This window comes from Panicum virgatum, chromosome 2N, assembly GCF_016808335.1.
Source record: "Panicum virgatum strain AP13 chromosome 2N, P.virgatum_v5, whole genome shotgun sequence".
NCBI lineage: Eukaryota > Viridiplantae > Streptophyta > Magnoliopsida > Poales > Poaceae > Panicum > Panicum virgatum.
Genome location: NC_053146.1, coordinates 52,700,050 through 52,726,861, shown reverse-complemented (window position 1 = coordinate 52,726,861; position 26,812 = coordinate 52,700,050). Strand labels below are relative to the sequence as shown.

Here is a 26,812-nt window from a genome sequence, read left to right as displayed (position 1 = left end):
TGCACGCGTGTGGGCGATGTGTGCAGCTTCTCTGTCTGTTCAGACCGGTCTAACCGGTCGGTGGGACCGGTCTGACCGGTGTCTACGTAGAGTTCCCATGCAGACCGGTCTGACCGGTTGGATGAACCGGTCTAACCGTTTAAGAAGAGGCAGAACACTAGCGTAGTTGTAGGTTCTTTTCTTTTTGAACTTTGCTACCCTATTGTATAATTTATAAACTATTTAGTTTATGTAGATTATGTAAACTATTGGTGTATTTGAACTCGGTTTGTAAAACTCTTTGTTAATATCGTATGTCACTCTTGTATATTTTTAAATATTTGTTGTGCTTGTACCATCTGTGTCCACCTTCGCGCGGGACTACCGGTGTTGTTTTGATCGGGCCGTGGGTTGAGAAAGGATCGCCAAATTAAAATATTAAACTAATGTGTCCGATGTGTTTAAATAACGATTATTACATTTAATTTAGAGTTTTAATTTGGCGGTTGGGTCGCAAATATGTTTTTACCCATTCCGCGATGATTTGTGCGGTGCCGCTGCAGCTGCTGTGCATGCTCGTCCCGGCCCCCACCATGCAGCCCGGTCGAGCGCCACGCGGTGGCATCTCTGCAACTTGCAGCGAGGAGATCTGCGGACCTTACGAAAGTGAAGGTAAACAAACAGCTAAAACATCACACGCGCACCCAGACAAAAAAACATGTTTCAGTTTTTGATTTTTCTTTGTTTACAAAAAGTGACGCTGTTCTTTTTTAATCTGTGAAGAAGCTCTGCAGAATGCGAGGCCATTCGATTCTAAATCCCTGCTCCGATCAATGTTCGCCTATGCGGCTGTTTAGCCCGTTTACAGGTAGTGTAAACGTGACTTAGTAATCAGTCGTGTACATTTAATCAGACGTTTATCTGGTTTAATGACTGTTTAAGCTATTTAAATGTCTGTTTGGTCCGAATAAAGAACTAAATGGTAGGTAACCGACTGTGTAGCATTTACCGTTTAAGCTAACACGATGTGCTGGAAGGCATGGAATGCAGCAGAGTTTCTGTTCTTTTTGGGTGTCTATACTGGCATTAAACGGTGAAAGCTAAAAAATGTAGCTCTACGCAACAGCAGCTGCTGCTGCTGATTATTCCGCTAACGGAGACTAGTGGCAATGGGAATTTTTCCATTTTTATCGGGTCTTACAATTCGGCGTGGCTATCTGAACGTCACCAGTGACCTCAATTGGTCCAGCTTTAAATCAAGCCCATGATAACTTGTCGCTCGCGATCGCAGATTTCGGCCAACCATTGAAATCTTTGCCCTCTCGACTGGTTATTTCTACCTTTTAGTTATCGCTGATACGCCGCGACGCATTTTTCTCTCTGTTTTTATCCCCGTAGAGGAAGCTATGTGTTTTTCCACCATTTTCTTCTCTTTGGCTCCAAACTTATTCGTCATTTCTTGCACCCGTAGTCCGGCAAGATCGCGAATTACCCTAGACATGCCAGTTCATCCGTTCACGGCCACTTGAATGGTAAGGAGTAGCAAACGAGACGGTTTGAACCAAACAAAAAAGGGTAGGATGAAATCTATTCCTTTGTCGACCAAAAACCCAAACAGCAACGGAATCAAACCATTCCATTTGGTTCTCAAAGAAACACCTACTAATTGTTTATTTAAACATTTATTTACTCTGCGTATCTTTTCTCTCTCTTGTCTCTAAGAAGAGAAGTATTGGTGTTTTTCTTTTTCCTTCTTGAGGGTAGTCCGGAGGCTCCTATATATCTTGTGGGAGATGGTTAACCAATATAACTTTAAAGTCCATTAAGTCCAGTTAGATACAACAACTTTAAAAAATTAGATTCAACATTTTGAAAAATATAGATCAACATTGGAAAATAGCTGATTTGAAATACAAATCAATATTTTGAAACAAATACTAACATTAACATTTCTCACAACATGTTTCAACTTTTTTAAAAAATGGATTCAACATTTTTCAAAACTTAGATCAACATTTTTTTTTGAAATAGCTTCTTCATATCTTCCTCACCGGAGGCGGCGCGGGTCGCATGGGGGTGGGCCGAGCAGGGGGGCGGAGGGACCAGGGGAAGCGCTCAGCAGTAGCAAACAGAGGAGGAGGCGGCGGCGCGGATGGTAGAAGGAAGAAGATGGCTGGGTATCAAATCAGACGGACCATAACATGTGTATGAATCTCAAACATTGGAAGATGGGAAAGAAAAAAAAAATCTTCCAGAAGATTACTATAGAATTCATCGGGCAGTCTGGGCCGGTAGCATGCTAGACCGCTGAGATCACTAGGGCCCGTGTCGCGCGCTCCCCACGACTGGGCCTCCTGTGCGCGGCCTGCTTCGGCGGATCCCCCAGGTCTGTCTGTCGGTCCTGCCGCTGATCGGCCCAAAAGTGTCCCTGCCACACCTGCCCGCACGGCCCAGCTTAAAACAATCCCTCCGTCCCGGGCCCCCGACGGAAGAGAAGAGAGCGCGAGATGTAGTAGCTGTCCGTTTCCTAGAGCGCAGCTTTCCGGGACTCCGGTGGTGCCACCGGTCAGTGCCCGCCACGTGCGTCGGCCGCCGCCGCAGCCGCACACGTCCTCGCGTTCCCTCGACGACATGCTCATATGCACGTGCTCCACGCGCGCGGTGCCGGAAATGGCCTGGCTTCACGGCGGCCCCGGTGCCTCGATGCGTGACGCGTCCGAGTAACTCGTATATATATCTTGCACGGCTCGTGCTCGTCGTAGTCGACGCAGGCCGCAGGGCCACGCCCGACGCCGCCGACCGACACGCTGGCCGGTTCCACTTGCGGCATCCGTGTCTACTCACTCACCCCTCTCGCGGACACGGATGTGGCTTGGATGATGTGCATGTTCTTTTGCAGCTTCGTCTACGTATACGGCAGGTTGCTGATGCCTGGACTATTTAGGTTTACCTAGCTCGAGAACATCTGTGGTGGTACCGCACTACAGATCCGGCCATTTGTCCCGGTTCCAAAGGGCTATTTGTCCCGGTTTTGGAACCGGGACAAGGCCGCCGGGACAAAAGCGCTGGAGGCTTTTGTCCCGGGTGGTAGAATCGGGACAAAATGTCCCTCGCGCTAAAAAATATTTGCACCCTGCGGGATTGGAACCCAAGACCTATTGCCTAGCGCATGGCTTTCTTGCCAACTCAACTAAGTAGTACATGTGACTCAGTAAAGAATAACTCCCTTTTGAACTATCACGTGGAGGGGCCTTTTGTCCGGGTTGGTAACACCAACCGGGACAAAATGGTCCTTTTGTCCCGGTTGGTACCACCAACCGGGATAAAAGGGTCACCCTTTTGTCCGGGTTGGTGTTACCAACCGGGATAAAAGGGTTGGACCTTTTGTCCCGGGTGGAGCCACCAACCGGGACAAAAAGGGGGCCTTTTGTCCGGGTTGGTGGCTCCACCCGGGACAAAAGGCCCCTGTCCCCCGCTGGCCCGGCTAGCCTTTGGACCCGGGACAAAAGCCACTTTTTGTCCCGGGCCCAAAGGTAACCGGGATAAATGACCTGAAACAAAGGCCTATTCTGTAGTAGTGACCGGTCCCTACGGTGTTATCGTCTTATTAATTTTAATTGCACTTAAATTTGTGCATCTAAAATTTCAACAAAAATATGAATGGGTAGAGCACTCAAACATCTACCATTGTTCAAAATTTCAGGTTGAACAAAAATTTGTGCAAGAAGAAACAGAAAAGAGAAACTTGCACTTGAGAATAGTTGTGGGTTCAAACTTTGCATGATGATAGATGCTTGTGTGCTCTATCTATTGATATTTTTGTTAGAATTTTATATGCACAAATTTAAGTGTAATTAAAATTGGTAACACAATAACACCAGATACGTTCTCAGCCTAGCTCTCTGGCACTACCATGTGTCGACCAAAGTAGGCCATGAACCCCTTTCCTCCACACAAGCCTCAGCGTATCTGTTTGGCTGAACTACTGAAAATAACAATATAGAAAAGAAAAACATATGAAGTGGCGGATCCATAAAAGGAAGAGTGAACTCAAATACTCCATATTAGTTCCCGGATGAGGGAGCACCTTGTCCCCTCCAAAATCTATGCATGGATGGGAGTTCTAAACATAGAAGAAGAAGAGCCACTATGCTCATTTGGGCTAAAGTGACTGAAAGAGTAAAAGAACACTTATCTATAAGTTGCAAAGAGTAAAACTGTGGAAGAGTGCTTGAGCCATTGAACCAGTTCAGCCCACTATGTAGTCAAGCCCCATCCAAAAAGCCATACTTTAATTCCGAATCCTTTCATCTAGCATCAGATTAATCAAAGTTAGGTGAGCAGATGTTAAGACGAAGCTGATAGCGTTACTGTGATTACTGTAGCAATGGTGCGCTGGGTTAAATCCTAGCTCCGCCACTGCTCTGAACTGGGCTGTGTGGGTGGTGTATAGGGTTGAAAACGGACGGAAATATTCTCATTCCGACCCGTTCCGTTTTCTATTTTTGTCCGTCTGTTTCCGTATTTGTGGGATCCTGTTTTCGTATTTACGAAAATAGAAATGAGGTTTTTCCGTCCGTTTACGAGGAATCTCGTTTTTACATGGAATTGATCCGTATTTATTCCGTTTTTCATCCCGTTTTTAATCTACATATGATATGTCTAAAAATTGATATGTACAAAAACATACCAATCACTAAGTATGCATGTTAACATGTTAACACATGGCATACTAGTGAATATTGGACTAATAACTTCGTACGTGTATATTATTTTGTGACTATGTTAATATATACTCGAGAATATTTGATCGCGTTATTCTTTCCGGCTCAACGTCCGTATTGGTTCGTTTCCGTACTTCCGCGTAACCCGATCCCGTTTCCGTACCTGTATTTTCCGAACCCGATCCCGTTTTCGTCAAAAAAATATAGAAACGAAAGTAGAAATGAGGTTTTTTCCGTCCGTTTTCATCCCTAGTGGTGTAGGCTGTGTTTAGATCCGCGAAAGTTTGGAGGGAAAAATCACATCGGACACTGTAGCATACTATAGCACTTTTCGTTTGTTTGTGATAAATATTGTCTTATTATAGCCTAACTAGGCTCAAAAGATTCGTCTCGCAATGTACATCAAAACTATGCAATTAGTTTTTTATTTATCTACATTTAGTACTCCATGTATGAGTCATTTGCTATATTTAATGTTTCGATGTGATTTCGATGTGATGGAAAATTTGGAGGAGTTTGGGGAGGTGAACACAGCTGTAGCTCTCTCGACTGGTAGGATCGGAGTTGAGTTTTTCCGTGCGTGGCCCGTGGGGTATCAATTCAGGAGGAACACGAATGGCTTTGACGCACATGGTCTTCAGACTTCAGCCCAGTCGTTGAGAGGGGGCGTATCGCCAGTTCGCCACCACCAATTCACCTTCGACTTTGAGGAATCGTGCCCAACTCGAGAACCTCAGTATTTTTAACCCCTCCACAAAAAAAAAAGCTATGGTTGTGTTTAGTTTCTAAAATTTTTTAGATTTGAGTACTGTAGTATTTTCGTTGTTATTTGACAATTAATGTCCAATTATAAACTAATTATGCCTAAAAGATTCATCTCGTCATTTACAGTTGAACTGTGTAATTAATTATTTTTTTAATTATATTTAATATTTAATGCATGTATTTGAAGATTCGATGTGACAGATATTAAAAAAATTTTGAAAAATAAACAGGGGGCTATCTCTCTTCTCCCACGTCGCCCACATTTCGCGAGCTTCCTACTGGTACGTCGCTTCCCCTATCCCCTCCCCTTTTTTATGTCTGTCGCCAGCCAATCACGCTGCAATACACAGCGCGCGCACTGCTGCTGGCCGCGGTGTCGAGCGCGGCCCGGGTGGTCAACCAAACGACCTCGCTCCTCGATCGCCTACTAGCTATTAGCTTTCCAGAGCCACCGGCCATGCCGGCGGCGGCCAACGCCGCGGCGTCGGCGGTCGCCCCGCCTCGCTCCGGGCGGCCGCTCCTCGCCCGCGCGCCGTTCCGTCGCGCGCCCGCCGCGCACGGGTGGGAGCCGAGGAGGCCGCGCGCGGTGGCGTCGAGCTCGGCCTCGGCGTCACCGCCGCCGGGCGCGGCGGCGGCGAGGAGAAGAGGGCTGCGGGAGTACGTGGAGGCGGCGGGGGAGATGGCGCGGCGGAAGGACGGCGGCCCGCCGCGGTGGTTCTCGCCGCTCGAGTGCGGGGGCGCCGGCGGCGAGCGCGTCCCCGGCGCGCCCACGCTGCTCTACCTGCCCGGTATGTTAGTACGTACGACCATTTCCCTCGATAAAAGAATGCGCCGTTCTCGCTTAGTGATCTCTCTACCTTTAATTTTGCAATCTGAGTGCGCTCTTTGAAATTTGAATATCTGACAAAGCACAGATGGTGAGTTTAACTTTAACCTGAATATTCCAATGGGGAGACCGGAGAAGCTATTGCTGTGTTACTTTTTGTTATCCATCCTTTTCAGCAATCAAAAAGAGAAAGAAAAAACTTGCACTGCTGTCTGTATCTAACATGCTTACATGCAAGGGATGTAAATTGTCATATTGTGCAGGCACTAACAAAATACTAACATTATGCAGAAGGGATCTAACATTAGTTTAAGTTAAATATTCCGGCATGGAGATATATTGCGGTATCGATTTTTTAATGTCCTTTTCAGCCTCTATACATAATCATCCACCATTTAAATCTTGTTTGTCATGTGCGTTCCATAGGCAGCAGTGCAGAATACAACATTTTGCAGGCAGTTATAGGTTTTGGTGGCCCTACGATAATTTAAGCCAACAGTTGTAGTATTATTTAAGCGCATCATGAACATAGCACCGCACTAAGTTATAGGCAACTTGCCGACGATTGGGTGGCTTGCCTGCTCATGCCACCCGATCAGTTTTGTTGACTTGCTCGCTCAGAGATCTGCAGGTCATGCCGATGGCATAAACAAAACAAGAGGATCTGACAAAACTCTATGCGGACCACATGTGCTGCTTTCTCACTATTAGCATGGGGAAAATGGCAAACTGTTTACTGTGTGGTAGGTGATAGCTGCTGGAGGTAGCATGGTTAATGGACAGCAACATGCCGACATGTGTGCTGTTTGACTGTTAGGTGGACAGAAACGACAGTTGTAGTAGCACTGAATCGGAACTTTGGTCTTTTACAGATTCAGATAACTAAGCGTACAGCCCGTGCATTTGCGCGGCTAGTATTGAAAATTTAAAAATTTGCATGTCGTTGTATCCCTATTTAAAGATTATACTATTTTTTACCACACATCAACATGTTCATTATCGTAAATTATATCTTATTGTTGGTTAAAACAATTCAAATATGATATACCTATAATAATAATTTGATTTGTTGAGCTTTAATAATATTACACATATATTTATTCTTATTTTTGTTTTATTTTGATTGATTGTTGTTAGTTTTAGTTTTTATTGATAGTATATGTTTGTAACTGATACATAGATAAATGATATTTTATATTTAATTTTTCATAATGGCATTGGTGGGTGATTTTTAATTAGACACAGGGGTATTTTAGGCTAATTTTTATTATAATGGCAGTGGTGGGTAATTTTTATTTTTCTATTTTTCTCCGATTAACGTGGGAATTTTTAGACCTTGAGAGCGAACGTGGAGGCTCCGTTTGTTGGCCAAATAATAAGATAATAGATGCTGAAAATACAAATCCTCATGTGATGTTTTTGCTATCTAAGAAATCGAGCTGACCTGTAATGTTAGAACACATAAACGATTGGTACATTTCATTACTTTGGTTTCTCAGAAATTTATCTGATTTAGATTTCGGATCCTTGCAGGAATCGACGGAGTTGGTTTAGGACTTATCCGCCACCATGAGAAATTGGCAAAGTAAGAGCAAATATCGATGGAACTTCATGACTTATTTTTTCTTGGATGCGACCGATGAACTGTTCGAATCTGCAGGATGTTTGAGCTGTGGTGCTTGCATATACCAGTAGAAGATCGCACGTCCTTTGAAGGTATGTCTTTATAAATCAATTTTTGGGAATCAAGTAATCAGCAGCATGCCTTTTCTTCTACAATTCATGGGAATGCATAGATGGTTTCATCCAAAATTATCACAATTTCAGTATTTCAATCATGCCTGAAACATACAGGATTCAAAGTTAAATTTTCCACTAATGAAATCTCCAAAACATTGTCAAATGAATGCAGGGCTTGTTGAGCTTGTGGAGACGACGGTGAAATCCGAGAGCTCAAGAGCATCAGACAGACCAGTGTATCTTGTTGGAGAATCAGTAGGAGCATGCATTGCCCTAGCTGTGGCAGTGCGAAACCCAGACATCGATCTGGTACTTATCCTAGTAAACCCAGGTCTTGCTGCAAGTGACTATGGTTTTTTGTGTTCCTCTGATCTTGCAGTGATAACTTTTTCCTGACTCATGGAATTTGCCTCCTCTTGCAGGAACATCATTCCATAAGTCACAGCTGCAAACTCTCTCAGCCTTCTTGAATTTTGTCCCTGAACCCTTCCATTTGACCACTCCACAACTGCTAACTTTTCTGACAGGTTTTGATTTACTTCTCTAAACTAATCTTTTTAAGAAATTCTACACTGAACTTTTTTGCCAGAGGAATGGCATGCTTGCTTTGATTCACTCGAAAGCAAGTACTTTTGCAAATTTTTTAGGTGGATGAGATGTAGCCATCATCTGTTTCCTCAATGTACTGAACACATTCGCTGCCCCTTGTCAGATCTAGCTTCTTGTAGTTCTTCACTGAACATTGCACGATGGTTGGAGATAGTTGACTATAGCATGAAAAGTATACTCATTTGACTTGCATCTACTGAGTGCTTATAGTTTAATGCTTTTAGGGAACTTCATGAAGATGCCATCAACTGTTGTTGGACGTGGCTTTTCTCATGAAGAAGACAATACATTATCAGAGATCACCTCCAGTTTGTTGGCTTCCCATATAGTGAGTTCAAAAGTGTCAAACCATATGAAGCTATTTGAATTACTGTTTGTTTTTTAAACTGATTTTATGAACACTTTGATGCTATTTCTATTTTTCAGTTCGTATCTGTTATTCTGTTGGAAGTACAGCAATTAAATTTATTTCTACGTCGCATCCTTATTTTTTTTACATTTTTCCTTGCAGTTTTTAGTTGATATTTTGACAAAGGAATCCATTATTTGGAAGTTGCAAATACTGAAGAAAGCAGCATCATTTGTCAATTCCCGTTTACATGCAGTCAAAGCCCAGACTTTGGTACTAGCCAGGTAAGACTCGCAGAGGGCCATGTAGGCAAATTAGGGAAGAATGCTCTTTCTTCTTCCATTTGTCGTCACTCTTAAAAGTTTTGAGGCTAACAGTCTGAAACATGCTTTCCATGGAATATATGCATGAAAAGTTTATTTGTACAGATTTTCCTGCTTAAGATTTGATCCGAAGTTGATATTGTTTTGCCAGTGGAAATGATGAACTGCTGCCTAGCAGCCAAGAGGCTGAGAAGCTACGTGGTGCTATAGAGAAATGCAGAACACGCCTTTTCAGAGACAATGGCCACAAAATCTTACTGGTATGCCAACTAAATATTTGGTCTCTTTTGTATCACTCTTCTTATGGGTTATGGCCACGGCCAGCTACTGTTTACAAGCATATCTAGGTCTTGATGAACAATTACACAAAATACCTGTCAGGAAGCTGAATTTGATCTCGCAACCACCATCAAAGGAGCTGGGTACTATCGCCGCTCCAAGAAGACGGACTTTGTTTCAGATTATTTACCAGCAACTCCTGATGAGCTCCAACAGGTTATCAATCGTGACAGGTACATTTCTCTAGCAACTTGGACCTTTAGAACGTGACAATCCAATTTTACAACAAACAGTATAAATCCCATAGGAATTCTCTGTGAATTCGCCGTTCCAAACAGTTCCTGAAAGCTACTGAATTTCTGAAAACTTTCAGGATCCTAAACTTTATCACTGACCCGGTGCTACTATCAACACTGCCCGATGGGAAGATAGTGAGGGGACTGGCCGGGCTGCCAAGGGAGGGTCCTGCCGTGCTGGTTGGGTATCACATGCTCCTTGGGCTTGAGCTTGGACCCATGGTCACAGGGGTGCTGAGCAGCACCGGAGTCCACATCCGGGGCCTGGCTCACCCCTTCATGTTCGATAAGAACTCAGAGCAGATCATGCCGGACTCGGCACACTTTGATGTTTATCGGATCATGGGCGCGGTGCCTGTCACGGGGGCAAATTTTTACAAACTCCTCGCAGACAAGGAGTTTGTGCTGCTGTACCCCGGAGGTGCGCGGGAAGCCCTTCATAGAAAGGTGAGGGTTTGGCATGTTATTTGGTTTGATTTTGGCCAAGTCATGTCTCCGAGACCATGAGAAGTCAAAGCGGTAAGGGTGAGATGGACTCACTGAGGGCTGTGGTTTACAGGGAGAGGAGTACAAGTTGTTTTGGCCGGACCAACCTGAATTTGTGAGAATGGCATCCAGGTTTGGAGCAAGTATCATACCATTTGGAGTTGTGGGAGAAGATGATATATGCGATGTAAGTGTTATCCTACTACCGACCACTATGCTACTTCCTAAGTTTGAAATTACAATGCGTATTTCATTTCCTGGAAAAAGGCTTTGACCAACAACTGCTCTTTTATTTATGTGATATCAGAGTATACTCATAAGAAAGTACTTTTGAATTGGGGTCTAATGGCAGCACAAAAATTATGTATTAATAGAGTAATTGTATTGGTAAAATGTGTATCCTAACGAAACAAAATACTGCTTGTAATTTCCAATGAAAAGAATATCTCCATTGGAGAACACAAACTTGGTTGATGATTAATCTACTATCTCAGTTGTTGTTAGACTACAATGATCTTCAGAAGCTTCCCTTCTATGATATTCTCGACAAGGTGCTAACTCGTGATGGCCTGAAGTTAAGGTTTGCTGCTCAAATTCAAAAATCTCTTTTCTTTTCTCCTTTTCCCTTTTGGGTTCTGTGTAATGTCCTGATGCAGAGTTTTGGTTTCGAAGGACTGATTCCATGGGGGAGCTACAAGATCAAGGAATGCACCCTGTAGTGGTTGCGCCAAAGGTACCAGGGCGGTTTTATTTCGTCTTTGGAAAGCCTATTGAAACAAGAGGTACAAAATTCAAAAAACAATCAGATGACACCCTTTTAAACTTACTCCCTTCGTTCGTTCGTTTTAACAGGCACGTTAGGATTTTAAAATTTCTTTAGAGATATACTTTAACCATCATTTTTTCTTACAATATAATGAAAACATCAATTGCTACAAAGCTAATGTCATATAAAAAGGTATTTGAAATACAAATATATTCATATAACCTTTTGTACACTAAGTATGCATCTAAGTTGATCAATATATACAATCGGTAAAATTTATTAAGTATGACCTTTGAAAATACTAATTTACCTACTAAAAAATGAATTGAGGGACTAGTGTTTTTCAGGCATTCTCTCTTAAGAAATTAACATGCTTTATCTGTTTGGCCACCAAATGACAAGGCAGGACACATGCTGATGTACTTCTCGAACATGATGTATGGTAATATTTTTGAGAAAAATTCTCATTAGATTTGCTTGCTTGCATAGGGAGAGGGAAGGAACTGAGAGACAGAGACGAGGCCCAACGCCTCTATTTGCAAGTCAAATCTGAAGTGGAGAGCTGTATCAACTATCTGAAGGAGAAAAGAGAAAAGGACCCCTACAGGAATATACTGCACAGGCTTCTCTACCAGGCAGTTCATGGTCCGAACGCAGAAATACCAACATTTGAACCGTGAGATGTTCAGTTAGAGAATACCATTAGTTAGAATCCACACCAACTGTTTATATTATTCTTATATTTTTGTCAACAAAGTGGTTTGTTACCATTATTCTCAACACAATTATGTTCGTCGATTTGATTGAAGCTCATTCAAATCAATAGTCAATAAAATTCTGTTATAAAAAGTACTCCGCTCCAAAATATATTTTTCTAGGTTAATAATTTTCGCTATGCACCTAGACATATGTTATATCTAGGTGCATAGCAAACACTATGAATCTAAAAAAGCCAAAACGATCTACATTTTGGAATGGAGGGGGTATTTATTTAGACAGTGCATGGGTGCAAAGCAAGAAGAGAGAGATTATTCTTGGATCTGTTTTGGCAAGAGAGAAGATGATGACATATTCATCCAGTCGCAATGCAACACCTTAATTAAAGATCATACAGCAAAGTAGATGGAATGAGCTATTCGATCAGAAGGTTAGTACTGTACATCTGGATAACGAGAATAAACAGAAGAGGCAGATAAAAGTTAGTGAGGAAATGATATGCACAAATTTCATCTGCAGCTAACACGAGTGTACCAGATCTTAGTTGCTTATGTCGAAGTATTTGGGATTAGCTGGGTAGTCATGCTCAACCCGCAGCTGCCAGGAAAAAAGAATCAGTTAGCCATGTCAAATGGAACAAGATAGGCAGTAGTCGGCTTTAAAAGATGTCATGTGCTAAGTCTAATGAACGTACTTAAACAGGGCAGGACTGATGTATCTAGTAATGCAAAAATATTGGAACAAAGAGATAAAACAAAAAAAACAAAAGATATCTTATAAATTTTGCATCCCAATTGGCAGTTTTGTGGATACTGAATGCTTTCTATGTTATAGGTTCAGATATTTCAACCTCACTGTTGCACAAAGAAACAAAACTATCATTGAGCTAGAAGGGTGAAATATACAGCCTGAAATATCTTAATTGCCACATACCTCGCCTTCGTCAGCATCTGAGTGCCTTTGAGGGAAGACAACTCTAATATCATTGTAGAGATAAAATCTTCTTTCTCCCTTGGTCCGAGTACTGGGACTGTGGAGATCTAATGAGACATTAGATTTGCATTGCTGCCTTGATTTTGATGACTTCTTGGAGAAAGGGCTCAGAAAACGTAGGTGCAGAGCATAGCGAAGAACACCTCCAGCTGAAATATCATTGACCTTGGAAGATCTGCAGCAAGATTTATTTCCATCAGACAGACTTGTGTCTATTTGACAGCAGCAGCCATCAGCATTGGTGTCATTTTCTGAATTCCCTACTATAATGTCACATTCCATGGAGCAACATCCTGTATCTGTGTAACCTCCCTTTTCTGACTCATCAATTGAGTAGCAGTTATGCCCCTTTTCAGAACCTGCAAAATTAAAAAAAAACTATTAACTTGAACTCTATAATTTGGATTTATCTACCAATGGCATTGGCTTTATTACATTCGGAAAATAGAGCACCACACTCTCTAAGTTCACTTCCACACTGGACTGACTCGACCTTTACGTCACTGGCCTTGCTTCCTTCTTTGGTCGGATAAGAGGGACAAGCAGAGGATAGAGTGATCTTTTGCCGCATGAAAGTCTGTCCCATTTTACAATATCAGAACACAGGCTTGAGAAAAAGAAGTAAAGAAATAAAACTAAATAATTGCGACTACTAAAGGAAGACATTAGACATCCATTTCATAAGGCAAATATCATTCATGCACCTGGCAGTACTTGCAAAATGGTACCAGATGATCAAGTATTTGCACCATATGATATATCACAATTTACTCATTTGATCCCACCACCAAGTACACCAGTATTAAACTGAAGTGGCAACACTTTCACTAATGGGCAGAAATTAGTTTTCTGGATTGGTAGCGGGCAGCCTTGGTTGGCTACAATAACCAGTAAGGACTCATAGAAAGCCCTGCTTTGATATTGGGTAACCCCACCTCCCCTCACCCAAAATTAATAGATATAATAAAATGAATTTAGAAGACTTTCTATAATCAACTCTAATAAGAACACTGAGAGGACCCAAATGTTCTTCTTTTGTCTATCTACCAAAATAGAAGTCCATGATTGGCACTGAACCACATGTGTCTCAATAAGTATATGGAATCCAGCAATATTAATTGAATTTCAACATAAAAACTAAGAAATAAAAAACATGACATTTTAATAATCAGCAAAATCAAGAATCACAACAGAGTATGTCACCATGATGCACATTTTTTTGTCATGATGTGAAATAAGAATCTGAGACATACATAAAGATAAGACAATAAGCAAAAAAAATGTATATGTTTAAGAGGAAATAAAAAAATTCGGTCCCAGGGGACCTCCCCTGAGGTTTTCTTTGCGTAGAGAAGATTCTCTTGCGCACGACCGAGAAAAAGGCCCTGGAGACCGGCTGCCCAGGGCGCACCAACCGGATGCCCAGGACGTGCCTGTGGCCAGGCATTACTATGTAAGCAACTGGTGGTTCCATATTACTCTGAAACAGCCGACAAGGGGCCTTTTTTGGTTCCACCAGAAAGGCAATAACATGTACTGATTTCTCATACCTTGGTTCCAGCAGGCATGTCACTCAAATCATATGCACAGAAGAAGGTGTGAAGTGGTGTCTTCTCCGGATTACTGACCACCTGCCAAACAAGAGTTTTCCTTAATGTGAAATACACAAATCGCTAGAAATATGACCATTTAATAAAAATTTTTGAAGATCCAATCAAAAAGCAATCTGAGGGAGGTGAGATGCACTAGCTAAGTCCCCAAGTTAGCTCCAAACATGGAATGAAGGTAGCATCATGAGCTCAATTGGCATATCACAATTTTATAATTCCAAATAGTAATAATACAATTGCTGTCCTTTTTTCCCCGGATGCAGAAAGGTGCTTCAATTTCCTTTTAGACTGGCTCATCAACTGAATTAAAAGTTTAAATATAATACATAAGGGCATGCAGACTTCAAGGTCAAGGTGCAATATGTGCCATCATGTCTAACAAACGTGCTCCAAACATGTGGGTTTATCAAACTAAATGATATGTTCATATTTCATGCATACACAATAAATCGTAGAAATTGAAGTTCACTGTACAAACAATATCAACTTTATTAGGAAGTGAAAAAGGTACATATATTAGTAATAACAGGTAGTTAAGCTCACAGAAAGTTTCCAATCATGCCATATTACATCCCAATCAAAAAATATTATAAGGTCAAGCAATTCAGTACCAGCTGTATGCAGCCTTTAACAGGTATGCGTAGTCGACTTCTTGATGACCGCGAATCACTGTTACTGAGGCTTCTTTTGAGTCTTGGGCTTTTGCTATTGTTCGTAGGCAACCTCCCCGCAAGACCAATTGACGAATAGTACAACAAGGAGCTATCTTCATCGATGCTTGTTACTGTAAATGGAAGCTTCTGAGTTGGGGGAGAGAAGTTACCACCAGTCACATTAAGAATAGCCAGAAAACCGTCAATACTCTGCATTATGAGAACAAGAAATTAACTAATTAAGACAAAAACAAGATGTCTGATATCCTCATCAAAAGTTGAGTAATTAGGAGTAATAGAAAACACGGTGAACCTGATTGTCTTTTCCACATGAATAGCGACCAGATAAGAGAGACTCCTCAAAGGAGCCAACCAATGATCTCCTTACAGGGAGGAGGTTCAAACTCCTAATACATCCAATGCCTGGAGACACTGGGTTAGATTCTGGGATCCAGTTCCGATATCTTCTACCAAAACTCCTCTTAGGGCTCACTGTATCAAATCCTTCATGAAAAATACTGGTTTCTTCTAACATATTCCTCATCCTTATTCTACCACCATACTCTGAATAATCCTCACAATTTGATTCCTCCATTTCCTTCAGGCCAAGGAAATCATTTTCAATTTCTCCTGTTAGATCCCTCCAAGCTCTTGTAGTCCTCATTCTATGCATCCATTTTGGACCAAGCGGAGAAAGAGAGAGTGGAGGGGAATGTGATAATCTTGCAGGTGGTACAGATACCCTTGAAAGATTCATAAACCTTTCAGCTCCTGGTTGATCTGAGCATGAAAAGAATTCCTTGCCCTCAAGCAAAGGACCATCGGTGAATACATTAGAACTAAACTTTCCGACACCCTGGTCTGTACTCCAACTGGAGTATCTCAATGCTGGCTCAGTAGGTGACTGAAAGGAATCAAGAATTCCAATGTTGGCCTTTTTACTGTCATGGAAGCCAGAAGTAGAGAGCTGTCTAACACAATGAGTGTGCTGATTTTTGACATCGCCAGAACCAATGTTCAGGGCATCGCCATGGAACTGTCCAGCAGGAAGCACATTTGTTAATGGTGACAATACCCTTTTCCTTGCCTGAAGTGCATGCTGTCCAGCTGATGAACCACAATTACCAATGACTAAAGATGAATGCATTTTGTCAGCTACCGTCATATCAGGAACACCAGTGGAACAGGCAGTTCCTGCATCAAACCCAACAACCCTCATTGCAGGCATCTGGACAGTAGATCTGAATTTATGGAATGATATATAACTTGGATCTCTTGATTCAGGATTTAGGCCTTGGCATCCTGCAGGATCATCAGTGGAATGGCTGGTTCTGAAATGGCTATTGAATTCATTCGACGTGCCCAATGCAGATTTTCTCTTGAAATCACTGGTGGATGGGCATGGAAATCCACTTCTACTTGAGCACCCTACAGGAAGGTTACCTGAATTGCAGGGACCACTAACACTGAAATGAGGACTGGCTACAGGTGTACTGAGTGCAGTTGGCACTTCCTCCTTTACCATAGGAATTTGAGGCAAACCCATCCCAATATCGTTTACGGAGCAAATGGAAAAATGAACTTGCTCTTACTTCCAGAAGATGCTTATTCAGATGTTACAATGACACCCCTTACCAACTTCCAGTAATTTCAACAAGAGAAGGTTCCAATAATCATCTATCCCACTCTATCAACACGAGAGGGTTAACTTAGAACCACATCTAGATTTCTGACACAAACCGATCACTAGTGAGGATGTCACCGTCCCACCACCAATCATGATCTTATAGTTACTGCGACAATTTGAGATGAAACACAACTTAGAGCCTGAACAAGCAACAAGAAACCTCGGATGAACCATACCAAGAAATCAGATCACAATCCTGCAGATATAGTCAAAGGATGTCACTACACTGCTAAATAAGCTAACTTATGACAAAGTTTCTTCAGACTTTATCACAAAGAGGATTCCAAATTGCCAATTAGCTGCAAAGTCATCGTAGGAATATTAACAAAAAAAATCTATGAACCAGCAGTTAATGCTAATACGATGCAATGCAGCAAATTTAGCAATCCGCAAAAGTTTGGAAGGTAAAAAAGCAAACCACCGACATTAACTACTATCTGCTCCACCACACAGCAAGCAATCGAATCCGATCCGCAGCAAATCGGGATGAACTGGTCTGTATTTTCTAAACACGCATTTGGATTCCAGGGCCCACATCAACGAAGAGAAAAGGATTCCACAGTAAAAAAAAAAACAATCCCTGTAAGCAAGCAAGCGCATCCTATAACCAACCAAGGAAGAGATTAAGTAGATCAACTCCTCAGGTCCAAACGGCCAACGGCGCCCCCTCCACGGATCCAGATCGAGGCGCGATCGGCCGGCGCGGAGTGCGGCGACCAGAAACAAGCCACAGCACAACGATCGGGCCCCAAACGGATCGTACTCTGCTGCCGGGTGAATTGGGTCGGAGCCGTTGGGGATTTACGCAAGATCAACGGAAATTACCGAGACATTGATGCGGCATTCTTCGAGCGATTCCCCCACCTGGTTCCCGTGTGGTTCTTCTCGCGAGTCGCGGCCTCGGCCTCCCCTTTGAGAATGCTTGGGTCCTTCTCTCTCCTTCTTCCTTCTCCATGGCTAAATAGGACTATCGGAGTAGATTCCTACAATAAGCATTCTGCCCCTTTTTATCACTTTTATTTTCTTTCACGTGGGATTGTTTGTGTTTTGGTCCTACTTGTCAATAAATTTGTCAATCAGTGTTTACTAGTTCTGCTTCTGAGATACACTAAGATCCAAAAAAAAGTTACGTTTCTGAGATAAGTAATATTCGTGTGCAAGAATACTTCTGGTTTTTTTAGAGATTAATATTTGTTCCCTTGCATGAGTTATTAACAGGACAAAAGGCACAGAGTTTGAATTATTCGTCCGCTCAAGATACAAGCTCACCTGCACACCGGCTCTTCTTGATATATTTTTTGGCAGTTTTTTTTACACATCATTTTTTTATATATATCTGTTGACAGTTAAGATCCTCTAAAATCAAGCTACGTCTAACATTTGAAATCTGTACCAGGTAGCAATGTTCTGATTCTTTAATAGATGGCTCTACGCTATTACTTCTCCAATCCTGCACACATGCCTTTTCTTGCCTTGCCAACCACGCAATCACAGCGCTTGTACGAATGGAACTTTATGAAGATAATTGTAGTATAGTTCCTAAAATTCATCTCAGATTGCTTTGCTGCAGGTCACTTCTAGGATCATAAAAACTTCGAAATCCCTAGGAAAGAGCAAGGGGTTTCTGCGGTATTCGGCGTGCTGCCATTTGGGGTAATGGTGCAGAACAAAAAGAAACCATCGAGAATTTAGGAAAAGCGTGGAGAAAAACGCCCGTGGGCGCGTGGCCGCCGACCAAAGCACGTGGTGCCCAAGATCGCGTTCGCGTGCCTTGAAAGCTGCGCCCCCGCCCCGTCCTTTTTCTGATTTTCTCCCACCTCCCCCGCCCGCCCCGACGGCGTCACGGCTGTCTCACGGAGAAAGGGAGGCGCCTCCCGAGACGCGCAGGCACGTCCGGCACCGCGCACGCACCTGGACGCTGGACCTGCGTACCTGACCATCCCGTCCCTATCGCCGAGAGAGAAGACCATCTCGGCGTCACGGTCACGCCAAAACCAAAAGCTTCAGGATGATCGTTGGGGCTTGCACTTGGGCAAGGGGTGGTGCCGTGGTGTGCCTGCGCGCCTCTGGTCCCTGAACCCGAAAAGTGCCAGGCCCAGCGTCGTCTGCTGCTGTTCATCGTCGAGGAGACGTGCTCTGTTTGGTTTGCTAGCACAAGTTGTGCCAGTGAACTTTGATCGTTAATACTGATATTAAATGAAAGCAGTTTGTAAAATTAACTTCGCAACTTCGGCACTACTTCGCGAGACAAATCTAATGAGGTCTTTTAACCGCATGATTGGAGAATGATTACTGTAGCATTATTGTAGGCAATTATGAATTAATTGCCGCTATTGGATTCGTCGCGAAAAATTGCACTCATTTGTAAAAAGGTTTTGTAAATAAACTCTGTTTAGTACTTCATGCATATAAATTTATTTTTAGCGTGAGTAGCACAAGTCATCCAAACGGGGCATGAGCATCTCTAAGAGTTCCCCATCCCAGATTGTCATTTTTATTTTTTTTGGCAAAAACAGGAAAAATCTTCTCCAACAGTTCCCCATCCCAGATTGCCATTTATGCCAAGTTCGGAAAAAGAGCCTCCGCGCGCATATATATGCGCGCTCGTATCCGCGGCGTATCCGTCCGTATCAGAAGAGGTGGAAGGTCATAAAAATAATTTTTTTTCTGTCTCAGGTTTCTGATATAAGTTTTCATGAGGTGGAAGGCATAAACATAATTTTGTTTCTCTCTCAAGTTTCTGATGTAAGTTATATTTGGGTTTGGCAAGTGAATTATGCTAAACTATTGGAGATGAACTTTTTTTATTTAGTATATTTTTTTAGAAGTTAGCAAAATATAAAATTTGTCAAATAAAATTTGGTAAATTCTTGGAGATACCGTCGCATCGCATCGCCGTCGTCTTCCGCCAAGGTGACGAGGTGCGGTGGGGCGCCGCCGGTGTCGTTTTGCGCTCGCACGGTCGCGCGCTGCGCTGATGATCCGTGACTCGCCGGGGACGCGCAGCCGACACGGTGGGTCGTGGTTGTGTCAGAATCGCCCGAGTCGTCGTGGAATCTCACGAGTTTGCCAACGCACGATCCCCACCACTCAGAGAATCAGAGTCGCACCTGAAGTCGTATCTGATGGAGTTGTGGCAGAACCGCACCCAGGGTCGTGCCGCGACTTTACAAGTTTGGTGGGCATCGAATGTAGATGTTCCGTGCCCTCCCTAGGCTCGCTCAAAATCTTCTCTGGCGTCTCTACGTTTCGTGCATCTTGGACAATTCCCCAACCAAAGCTCCGGGTGGATTTAGCACAGCAACGCATTCTATCCAGAACTGGGAAGCAAACCATTTATTGAGCAATGAACATTACTCGGTGTTTAGTTTCCAAAAAAAATTCTACAGTATCTATCGAATCAAATCTTCAGACACATGCATAGAACATTAAATACAGTTGAAAAAAATAACTAATTACACAATTTAACTGTAAATGACGAGACATCTTTTAAACCTAATTAGTTCATGATTGAATATTAATTGGCAAATAACAACGAAAATGCTATAGTTCCAAAACAGCTTCACATGATTCACAAGGCCAAAAGAGACAACCAGCTGGTAGTCAAGATTCTGTCCTGGGGAGGTAAATGTGGAACCAAACTAGCCTTCAATTTTGAGCCAATGCAGCAACAACAACAAAGGCCTTCTCTCTTTTTTTTGCCCCTCAGGCAAAATCCTATAGAGAGGGAACCAGGATTTCCCTACCCTTCCACAGTGATTGTTCGAATGTTGATCAGGGGAAAACTGATGATAATTACATAAGCAGAGGAAACCAGGTGATAATTACATAAGCTGCAGAAAACAGATGGCGCTCAGAACTTGCTTCAGAGCAAATAATGAGGGCAGCAACAGCAAATCTCGCGTCAATCAATCAACCGGTGAGAAAAATGGGGATTTATTTCCGCAAACCCGTTATTTGCACAGACTACATCTTAACCATAGGGCACACGAAATACCAACTACTTCACGATTCTGGCTGAGTTGACATTCTAATATGTACAACATTCCTCCAGTGAGCCACTTGATAATGTAATAATCCACCTCAGCACCAAATACCCTGCACATGAAAAGTAAATGATAGCAACATTACTACATTAGTCCAACATTGCTGAGGCTCATTAGCCACAAACATAATAATCTCATAAGAACTTTGGTCGGGTCCAACTGTTGTACTTAAGGTTACAGAAATCAACATGCAGAAGCTTATGCAAATGTAAAGTTAGAAATATGTGAGGTTTATAAGACAAACACAAGTGAAAACTCACCTATGTTTTGCTAACTGATTCTGCAGCTGCTGACAACAGCTGACCATCTTCCAAGAATGTTTGCGTTGAAGGAAGAGAAGAAAGGCTCATTCTAGCAGCTCCCTTATCCTGATGCTCTTCTGTCTCTTTACTATCTGAAATACTTGATGTTCTCATGCCTCTAGAAGGTATAGAGAAACTACGGGCTATAGGCCCAGGTGGTGTTGGTAAAGGTGATGCGGTACTTGGTGGTGTTTGTCTCGCCCTAAAATGGTCTTGAACTTTGGGCACCAATGAGGCAGAATTTGGTACCAACGGGGCAGAGTGAGCAACCAAACTGGGAAAAGCTGTATGTTTTGATGAATTAACAGGCGGTCGAGGAAGCTCATGAAGCTCCTTTATTTTCGGTGAGGAAATAGGTGGCGGTGAATTGCCAGGGGATACTCTGACATGAATTGGCTGATGTGCAGAGCTGTGCCTGGGTGCTGCAGAAAGAACATCAATGTTCTCTGTGGACCGTGGTCTGGAAGCTATTGGGCCGGAAAATGACCCTCTCTTCACCTTTTTATTATCAGAAGTCTTCAAGTCATGATAGCCAGGTAAGGCCATATCACCCACTGGGAGTAGTTTCCTTGTTTCTGCGGTATTGATATTGCTCTCTTTCAGCACAGACTGTGCATTAGATAATCTTGCCGGACTAGGTAGTTTATTGTCTCTCAAATCTCCCATTTCTGCAGATGGGTGGGGCGGAGATGGAAAGGCACCTCTGCTGTCGAGAGGCCCAGAAGTAGGATTTCCTGAAACTATCTGAGAAGTAGCTCGAACATCATTTGGAGTAGGCAAAACATAAGTATTTAACTTCCTCATTGCCGAACGCCGCAAATCTTTTATTTTATCTTCTGTTTCGAGCTTTTTCTCAGGAAAAAGTGGTGCTGACTGACTGACAATTCTTTGCCTTTCATGTGGAATAGAAGAATACTCTTCTTTGGCTCTATTAAAAAATTCCTGCTGATCATAAAATCAGATGCACTTGTAAAACAGGATTAGAAAACAGTTGATGGTAAAGAACAAAAAAACTAGAGGGAAATATATACTTGTGTCAAATTCATTTTGAAAAATCATGCCATTCTCTGCTAGCTAAGGTTGATTAACAAATTTAAATAAGTTCTTTTTCCAATACCATACAGGTAACACTCATCATAAGGTGCTATATTGCAAGCATTACATATTTAATATGATAAGATACAGCAGTACTAAACTCGAGCAACTGAGTAAAGAGGGACATGTTAACACACACATCAAGCAACTTCCAGAATGTCCTTCAGTAGGATATTTAACCATAATGTAATAGTAAGATATGCTAGTACCTCTGTATGACTCCTGGAAGCATTAACAGATTCCTCGACTTCTTTATTTTCTCCATAATCAAAAGATAGCTCTCCATCATGACTGTCATTGTAATCATCATCATTTTCATCCTCAACAAAGTAATCCTCCTCCTCAAGTGCACTGAACTGATGATCAATGTGTTGCTGCTCAGCAGCAAGCCTAACATGTGGCTCTACAGCCTCAAGGGACTTGAGCCCCTTTCTGAACAAATTTAGCTGGTTTGCATAATACATTTATGTTACACAAAATAAATTTCTGGACAGATTGCCATAAGGAAAGGGAGAATTCTCCAAGTGATTGAATGTGCACCTGTGCAGCATGATGCCTAGCAGCTTGAGTGAAAAGACTTCGGAACTGCCCTTGCTTCAATGACTTTAACCGGAATAGAAAAAGAGTTGCTTCCTCTTGATAATCTTCCTGAGCTTGTTTCAGTTGCTCTGATGCTCCTGTATCACCTTTAGCACCCTTAGATCTTCCCCTTTCTTTCTGTGCATTTAACATGAATTCGTACAATTCTCTGAAAGGAATATTAGAACTTCAAAATCCATGTCAACAATGTAAAAGTTGTGCGTGTATTCTGAAAAAATACCGTACCTCTTTTCATCACACTGACTCTTCATTGCCTGCAACGGGAAACATTCTATTAATCACACATAGTTGTCTGGTGGGAAACAATAAGTATTTTAACTCATGAAGTAACACTATCATCAGCAACAGCATACAAAAATAAACCAGGTGCAAACTATAAATGTAATTCTGCATATAAACATAACCATGTTTGCATAACCTATCTTTTGATAAACATAGGTAAGATTATGAGATATACTGGAAATTTGTAGAGTCTTTTCAAATACGAACAAGTATTAGATCTGGCCAAGATTATTTTGTAGCCCAGATACCAGTGTACAGATACTAGCACTTGTACCACATATAGCACATATTAAAACATGGTTTTGCAAATAAATATGGCCTAAACTGCTAGCTTTTACCCTTCTTGAGAAAACAGGGAGCACGTGTGTAAATCGGTTGTACATTAAGAAGGCCACAAACAGGATAAAAAGGTGTAACAACAGAAAATATGATACAATGCATAGAACAAAATAATAAGAAAATACAAGCCTGCACATGATGCATTGATGCCTAGTACCAGAGTGAAAGATATACCTCCACGGTTTGAAGCTCATTCAGAAGGGACTGTGATGGAGTGGTGATGGTATTAAGAACATGCACACGCTGTGAGAAAGGTAGTTGCATGGATTAGCAATAGAAAATTATAGTATAGCAATTAGCAAGGTAAACAAATAGGTAATTAGAAACTTACATAACTATCTACAAGTTTCCGAAGTTCAAATTGTGATTTCCCGAGCAACAGCAAAACCTTATCTGGAGATAATTTATATGTATATGTAAAAATTAAACAATCAAATGAGAAGTAGTTGAAAGTTAAACGTCATGTTCAAAAAAACATTAGGAGGGGAAATATTTCCCAATTTTTATGTCTCTTAATTTTTTTAATGAGACAGTGACTACTAACTAAAAAACAAAGATGGGCATTGTAATAATTTGTGTTAACTAGCTCTCATTCTCCTTGAAGAGCCTAAGTGCAGTTGCAGATAACATAAATGAGATTATTTAACTTATGTATGCAGCATGTTCTACTTTTCTTTTTGTGACCAACGATGGCAGGAACAGTATCATCCAAACACATCCACCTTTTCTAGAGATGACTGCACAACAGTAAAAATGAATGGGAATTTATACAAGAGTATAAATATGATATTATGTATGCACATAGGTTTCTGAAGATCAAGTTGGTAGCTTTGGAACCCTCAGGACAATGAATTAAATGATGATGACGACCCAACATGAGCAATGAGTTAATGACAACAACCTATCAAAATCCAGAACATTCATTATAATGATATTCATGTATTGCTGTCAATTATCAAAACAAGCATGTTCACATAGAAAAAAGAAGACAACAACATAATTACCATTTATTCCATCCTTATTTGGTGTAACCCGTTTAAGTAAACAAGTTCCCATTTCTTGAAGGGCTTCAGAGAACTCTGCAATAGTAATTATTGACATCCAATCAACAAGATGACTTTTAGCCGCTAAAACCTTAACAGGGATATATAAAGCCATCTATATGTTAATATTCATGAACTGAGGTTAATAGATGACAGCAAGGTGAGAAAAAAAATAAATGATTAAGTTTGCATGCCCTGTGTAATTGAGTAAATCATTAAGAGAAATGGGTCCTAAATAAGCTCATTGTGATCTTTCGAGCTTTGAGTGAGGATAAAATGTTTCATCCATGTGAGAGCAGATGGGTATCTGTTCGCAAAACAGTGTGCAAACCTAAGTAATATATAGAAAAAAGATAACTTAAATGATAACTGATATTTCCATAAACTAACACTAAACATTAGTGTGATAAAATGATCTTTTTTAATCAACCACGAGGGTAGATTCCCCCCAGGCTTTGTTCTAAGAAGGTGCCGTGCTTTGGACCATGTCGGGATAGGGGGTTTCAACACCTCCAGGAGTTCAACATTCTAACCGGTCCTAAAATGAGCTTAGTAAACATTAGGGAGGACGTATCACAAGCTATAATTGATCTCAAGGAGCAAAAGAAACCTTTAGACAAGAAAATTACCATATGCACTATTTGCAATTGCTGCGGCAACAGAAAGTAAGTTATCATAACAGCTCCTCATATCTGCCATATCCTGACAAAGAAAGAAGCAACTCAGAACAAAACTAGCGGGATGCAAAGCCAGCACCTCTTAATGCAAGAAAATTTTGACTATAACATCTTTTATGAAATTTGGATGAATCCGTCAGCTGGTAAACAGCAGGATGTCGCTCGTTTATCACTTCTTCGTTATTCAGGACACCCTCATATACATTACGGACTTCTGAACAAGGCTTTCTCTGATCCAACTAGATTAGACATGATCCCCATCAAGCAAAGTGCCACCCTCAACTGCAAGGGATTTAGCTTAGTACTAGTTGCTAGTTGGCGCACTAAACTAGTGTCACTGCGGACAAACCAGCCTAATGTTTGGAATTTTTTCTAGCTCCAGCGCAGCACCGCACACAGGCATCACAATCACTAGATTACCACCTCACTGAACAGGAGAGAATGCATCCCAAAAAGAAAATCAAACTAAACATGACAGATAGCCATGGAAATTGAGTTGAAATTCGCAAACCGTCAAATGATAAGCAGATTAACGGAAATTCTCTCGGAAATACGCGACATCAAAAGTAAGCTCACGATACCCCGTAATACTAGAAACAGCCTAACCTCCTTTCTCCCTTTGGGAACCCCCAACGACCTCCAACTGAGTGCGCTGAATGGAGCACACAGATCCGCACACTAGAATTCCCATACAATTCAACCAACTCCGGACCATCAAATTCAACCAACAAGCAGAACCAATCCCCCGGAACCCAACAGGCCAACACCCGTACCTCACGCATCCTGCCGCGAAAGCCAGGCCCGACCCGCCGCCGCTCCTCCCTCGCAGGATCTCCGCAGTCCCGACCGATTCACCCGCCCACCCAAGCTCGCTCGCTCGCCAGCTCACGCAGCCACGCAGCGAAATGAAGAAGAGGTGAAACCCCGCACCTGGGAAGCCAAGAGGAGCTCGTCCGCCGCCGCCACGGCGGCGGTGGAGTGGCCCCGGCCGCGGTCGCGGTCCACCCGCTGCTCGTGCCGCTGCAGCGCGAAGCCCCGCAGCTTCCGCAGCGACGACTTCATCTCCGCTCCGCCCCCACGGGGACCCGGTTCGCCCGCGCCGGATCGAGCCCCGGGTCGCCGGCGCTCGGGCTCGCGCGCGCGGAAACCCTAGCGGCTAGCCCAGCACGCACACTCTCACTGACGAGCGAGTGGGGAAATGGAGAATTCCTTTTTTCCTCCTTTTCGGAGCTCGAGGGCGAGTGCCGCCCTGGTGCGCTTTCTTTACTTCGTTCGCTCGCACTGTGTTATAACGTGCCCTTTTTTTAAATTAACGATGGTATCTTTAATTAATTAATAACTAAAACAAAATATAAACGATCTCTTTTCCGGTTGCTTGTCTCCGATGAAGCTTTGGTTCCTGCTCCGGTCTTTGTGTTTGGTCAAACTGAGCCGTCGGCGTTGCTTAAGCTTTGTGTCAGTCTACCATTCCTTCACATTCCAGTATACCATCTTTTTTTTTCCAAGAACCCCATCTTTTTTTCCTCGGAGCACAAAGGTGTTGGTGTTGCTTTTGCTCTCCAATTTTTTCTTTAATCTTAGACTGTGGCCTATTCTTCTTTGGCTTGTTGCGGCCTGTTGGTCCGG

General features: G+C 42.4%; 3 protein-coding genes across 8 annotated transcripts; 1 reads left to right on the top strand and 2 right to left on the bottom strand.

The window, feature by feature from the left end:
* The first annotated feature begins 5,810 nt into the window (after positions 1-5,810).
* Positions 5,811-11,998, top strand: LOC120661196 (acyltransferase-like protein At1g54570, chloroplastic). Of its 2 annotated transcripts, none has more exons than XR_005669819.1 (14): positions 5,811-6,256; positions 7,828-7,879; positions 7,955-8,010; positions 8,207-8,365; positions 8,457-8,561; positions 8,868-8,971; positions 9,155-9,276; positions 9,467-9,575; positions 9,697-9,827; positions 9,968-10,337; positions 10,450-10,563; positions 10,871-10,956; positions 11,033-11,158; positions 11,632-11,677. XR_005669819.1 is itself a non-coding variant. In XM_039939938.1 (14 exons), exons 1-14 carry the CDS (start codon positions 5,926-5,928, stop codon positions 11,820-11,822), a joined length of 2,040 nt encoding a protein of 679 aa, XP_039795872.1. In that variant the 5' UTR covers positions 5,814-5,925; the 3' UTR covers positions 11,823-11,998. The 2 variants fall into 2 exon arrangements, 1 of the variants encoding a protein (XP_039795872.1); XM_039939938.1 differs by having other exon boundaries at positions 5,814-6,256; positions 11,049-11,158; positions 11,632-11,998.
* Positions 11,999-12,145: 147 nt separating this feature from the next.
* Positions 12,146-17,789, bottom strand: LOC120661195. 2 transcript variants are annotated; one of them, XM_039939935.1, is made up of 7 exons: positions 17,628-17,789; positions 15,429-16,998; positions 15,074-15,325; positions 14,403-14,483; positions 13,288-13,429; positions 12,793-13,211; positions 12,146-12,456 (listed from the first exon to the last, which is right to left on the bottom strand). In XM_039939935.1, the coding sequence occupies exons 2-7, from the start codon at positions 16,659-16,661 to the stop codon at positions 12,400-12,402; spliced, it is 2,184 nt and encodes a 727-aa protein (XP_039795869.1). In that variant the 5' UTR covers positions 16,662-16,998; positions 17,628-17,789; the 3' UTR covers positions 12,146-12,399. The 2 variants fall into 2 exon arrangements, with proteins under 2 accessions (XP_039795869.1, XP_039795871.1); XM_039939937.1 differs by lacking the exons at positions 12,146-12,456; positions 12,793-13,211; positions 13,288-13,429 and adding an exon at positions 13,950-14,285.
* Positions 17,790-20,348: 2,559 nt separating this feature from the next.
* LOC120661194 (uncharacterized protein At2g33490-like) lies at positions 20,349-26,435 on the bottom strand. 4 transcript variants are annotated; one of them, XM_039939932.1, is made up of 10 exons: positions 26,117-26,435; positions 25,139-25,211; positions 24,471-24,545; positions 23,798-23,859; positions 23,641-23,709; positions 23,071-23,099; positions 22,786-22,993; positions 22,455-22,691; positions 21,109-22,092; positions 20,349-20,900 (listed from the first exon to the last, which is right to left on the bottom strand). In XM_039939932.1, the coding sequence occupies exons 1-9, from the start codon at positions 26,246-26,248 to the stop codon at positions 21,109-21,111; spliced, it is 1,869 nt and encodes a 622-aa protein (XP_039795866.1). In that variant the 5' UTR covers positions 26,249-26,435; the 3' UTR covers positions 20,349-20,900. The 4 variants fall into 4 exon arrangements, with proteins under 4 accessions (XP_039795866.1, XP_039795865.1, XP_039795867.1 ...); XM_039939931.1 differs by having other exon boundaries at positions 21,109-22,095; positions 26,117-26,433; XM_039939933.1 differs by lacking the exon at positions 26,117-26,435 and adding an exon at positions 25,960-25,983 and having other exon boundaries at positions 21,109-22,095.
* Positions 26,436-26,812: the final 377 nt, after the last annotated feature.

Coding starts and splice junctions, on each gene's coding strand:
- LOC120661196 (XM_039939938.1), top strand. CDS start 5,926: ATGCCGGCGGCGGCCAACGCCGCGGCGTCGGCGGTCGCCCCGCCTCGC. Junction 9,576..9,696: donor ATGGCCACAAAATCTTACTG/GTATGCCAACTA, acceptor AATACCTGTCAG/GAAGCTGAATTTGATCTCGC. Junction 10,564..10,870: donor GAGAAGATGATATATGCGAT/GTAAGTGTTATC, acceptor CTACTATCTCAG/TTGTTGTTAGACTACAATGA.
- LOC120661194 (XM_039939931.1), bottom strand. CDS start 26,248: ATGAAGTCGTCGCTGCGGAAGCTGCGGGGCTTCGCGCTGCAGCGGCAC. Junction 23,710..23,797: donor GGAAACTTGTAGATAGTTAT/GTAAGTTTCTAA, acceptor CCTTTCTCACAG/CGTGTGCATGTTCTTAATAC. Junction 22,096..22,454: donor CTTCCAGGAGTCATACAGAG/GTACTAGCATAT, acceptor TTTTATGATCAG/CAGGAATTTTTTAATAGAGC.
- LOC120661195 (XM_039939935.1), bottom strand. CDS start 16,661: ATGGGTTTGCCTCAAATTCCTATGGTAAAGGAGGAAGTGCCAACTGCA. Junction 13,430..14,402: donor ACATGCCTGCTGGAACCAAG/GTATGAGAAATC, acceptor AAAATGGGACAG/ACTTTCATGCGGCAAAAGAT. Junction 13,212..13,287: donor TGGTGCTCTATTTTCCGAAT/GTAATAAAGCCA, acceptor TTAATTTTGCAG/GTTCTGAAAAGGGGCATAAC.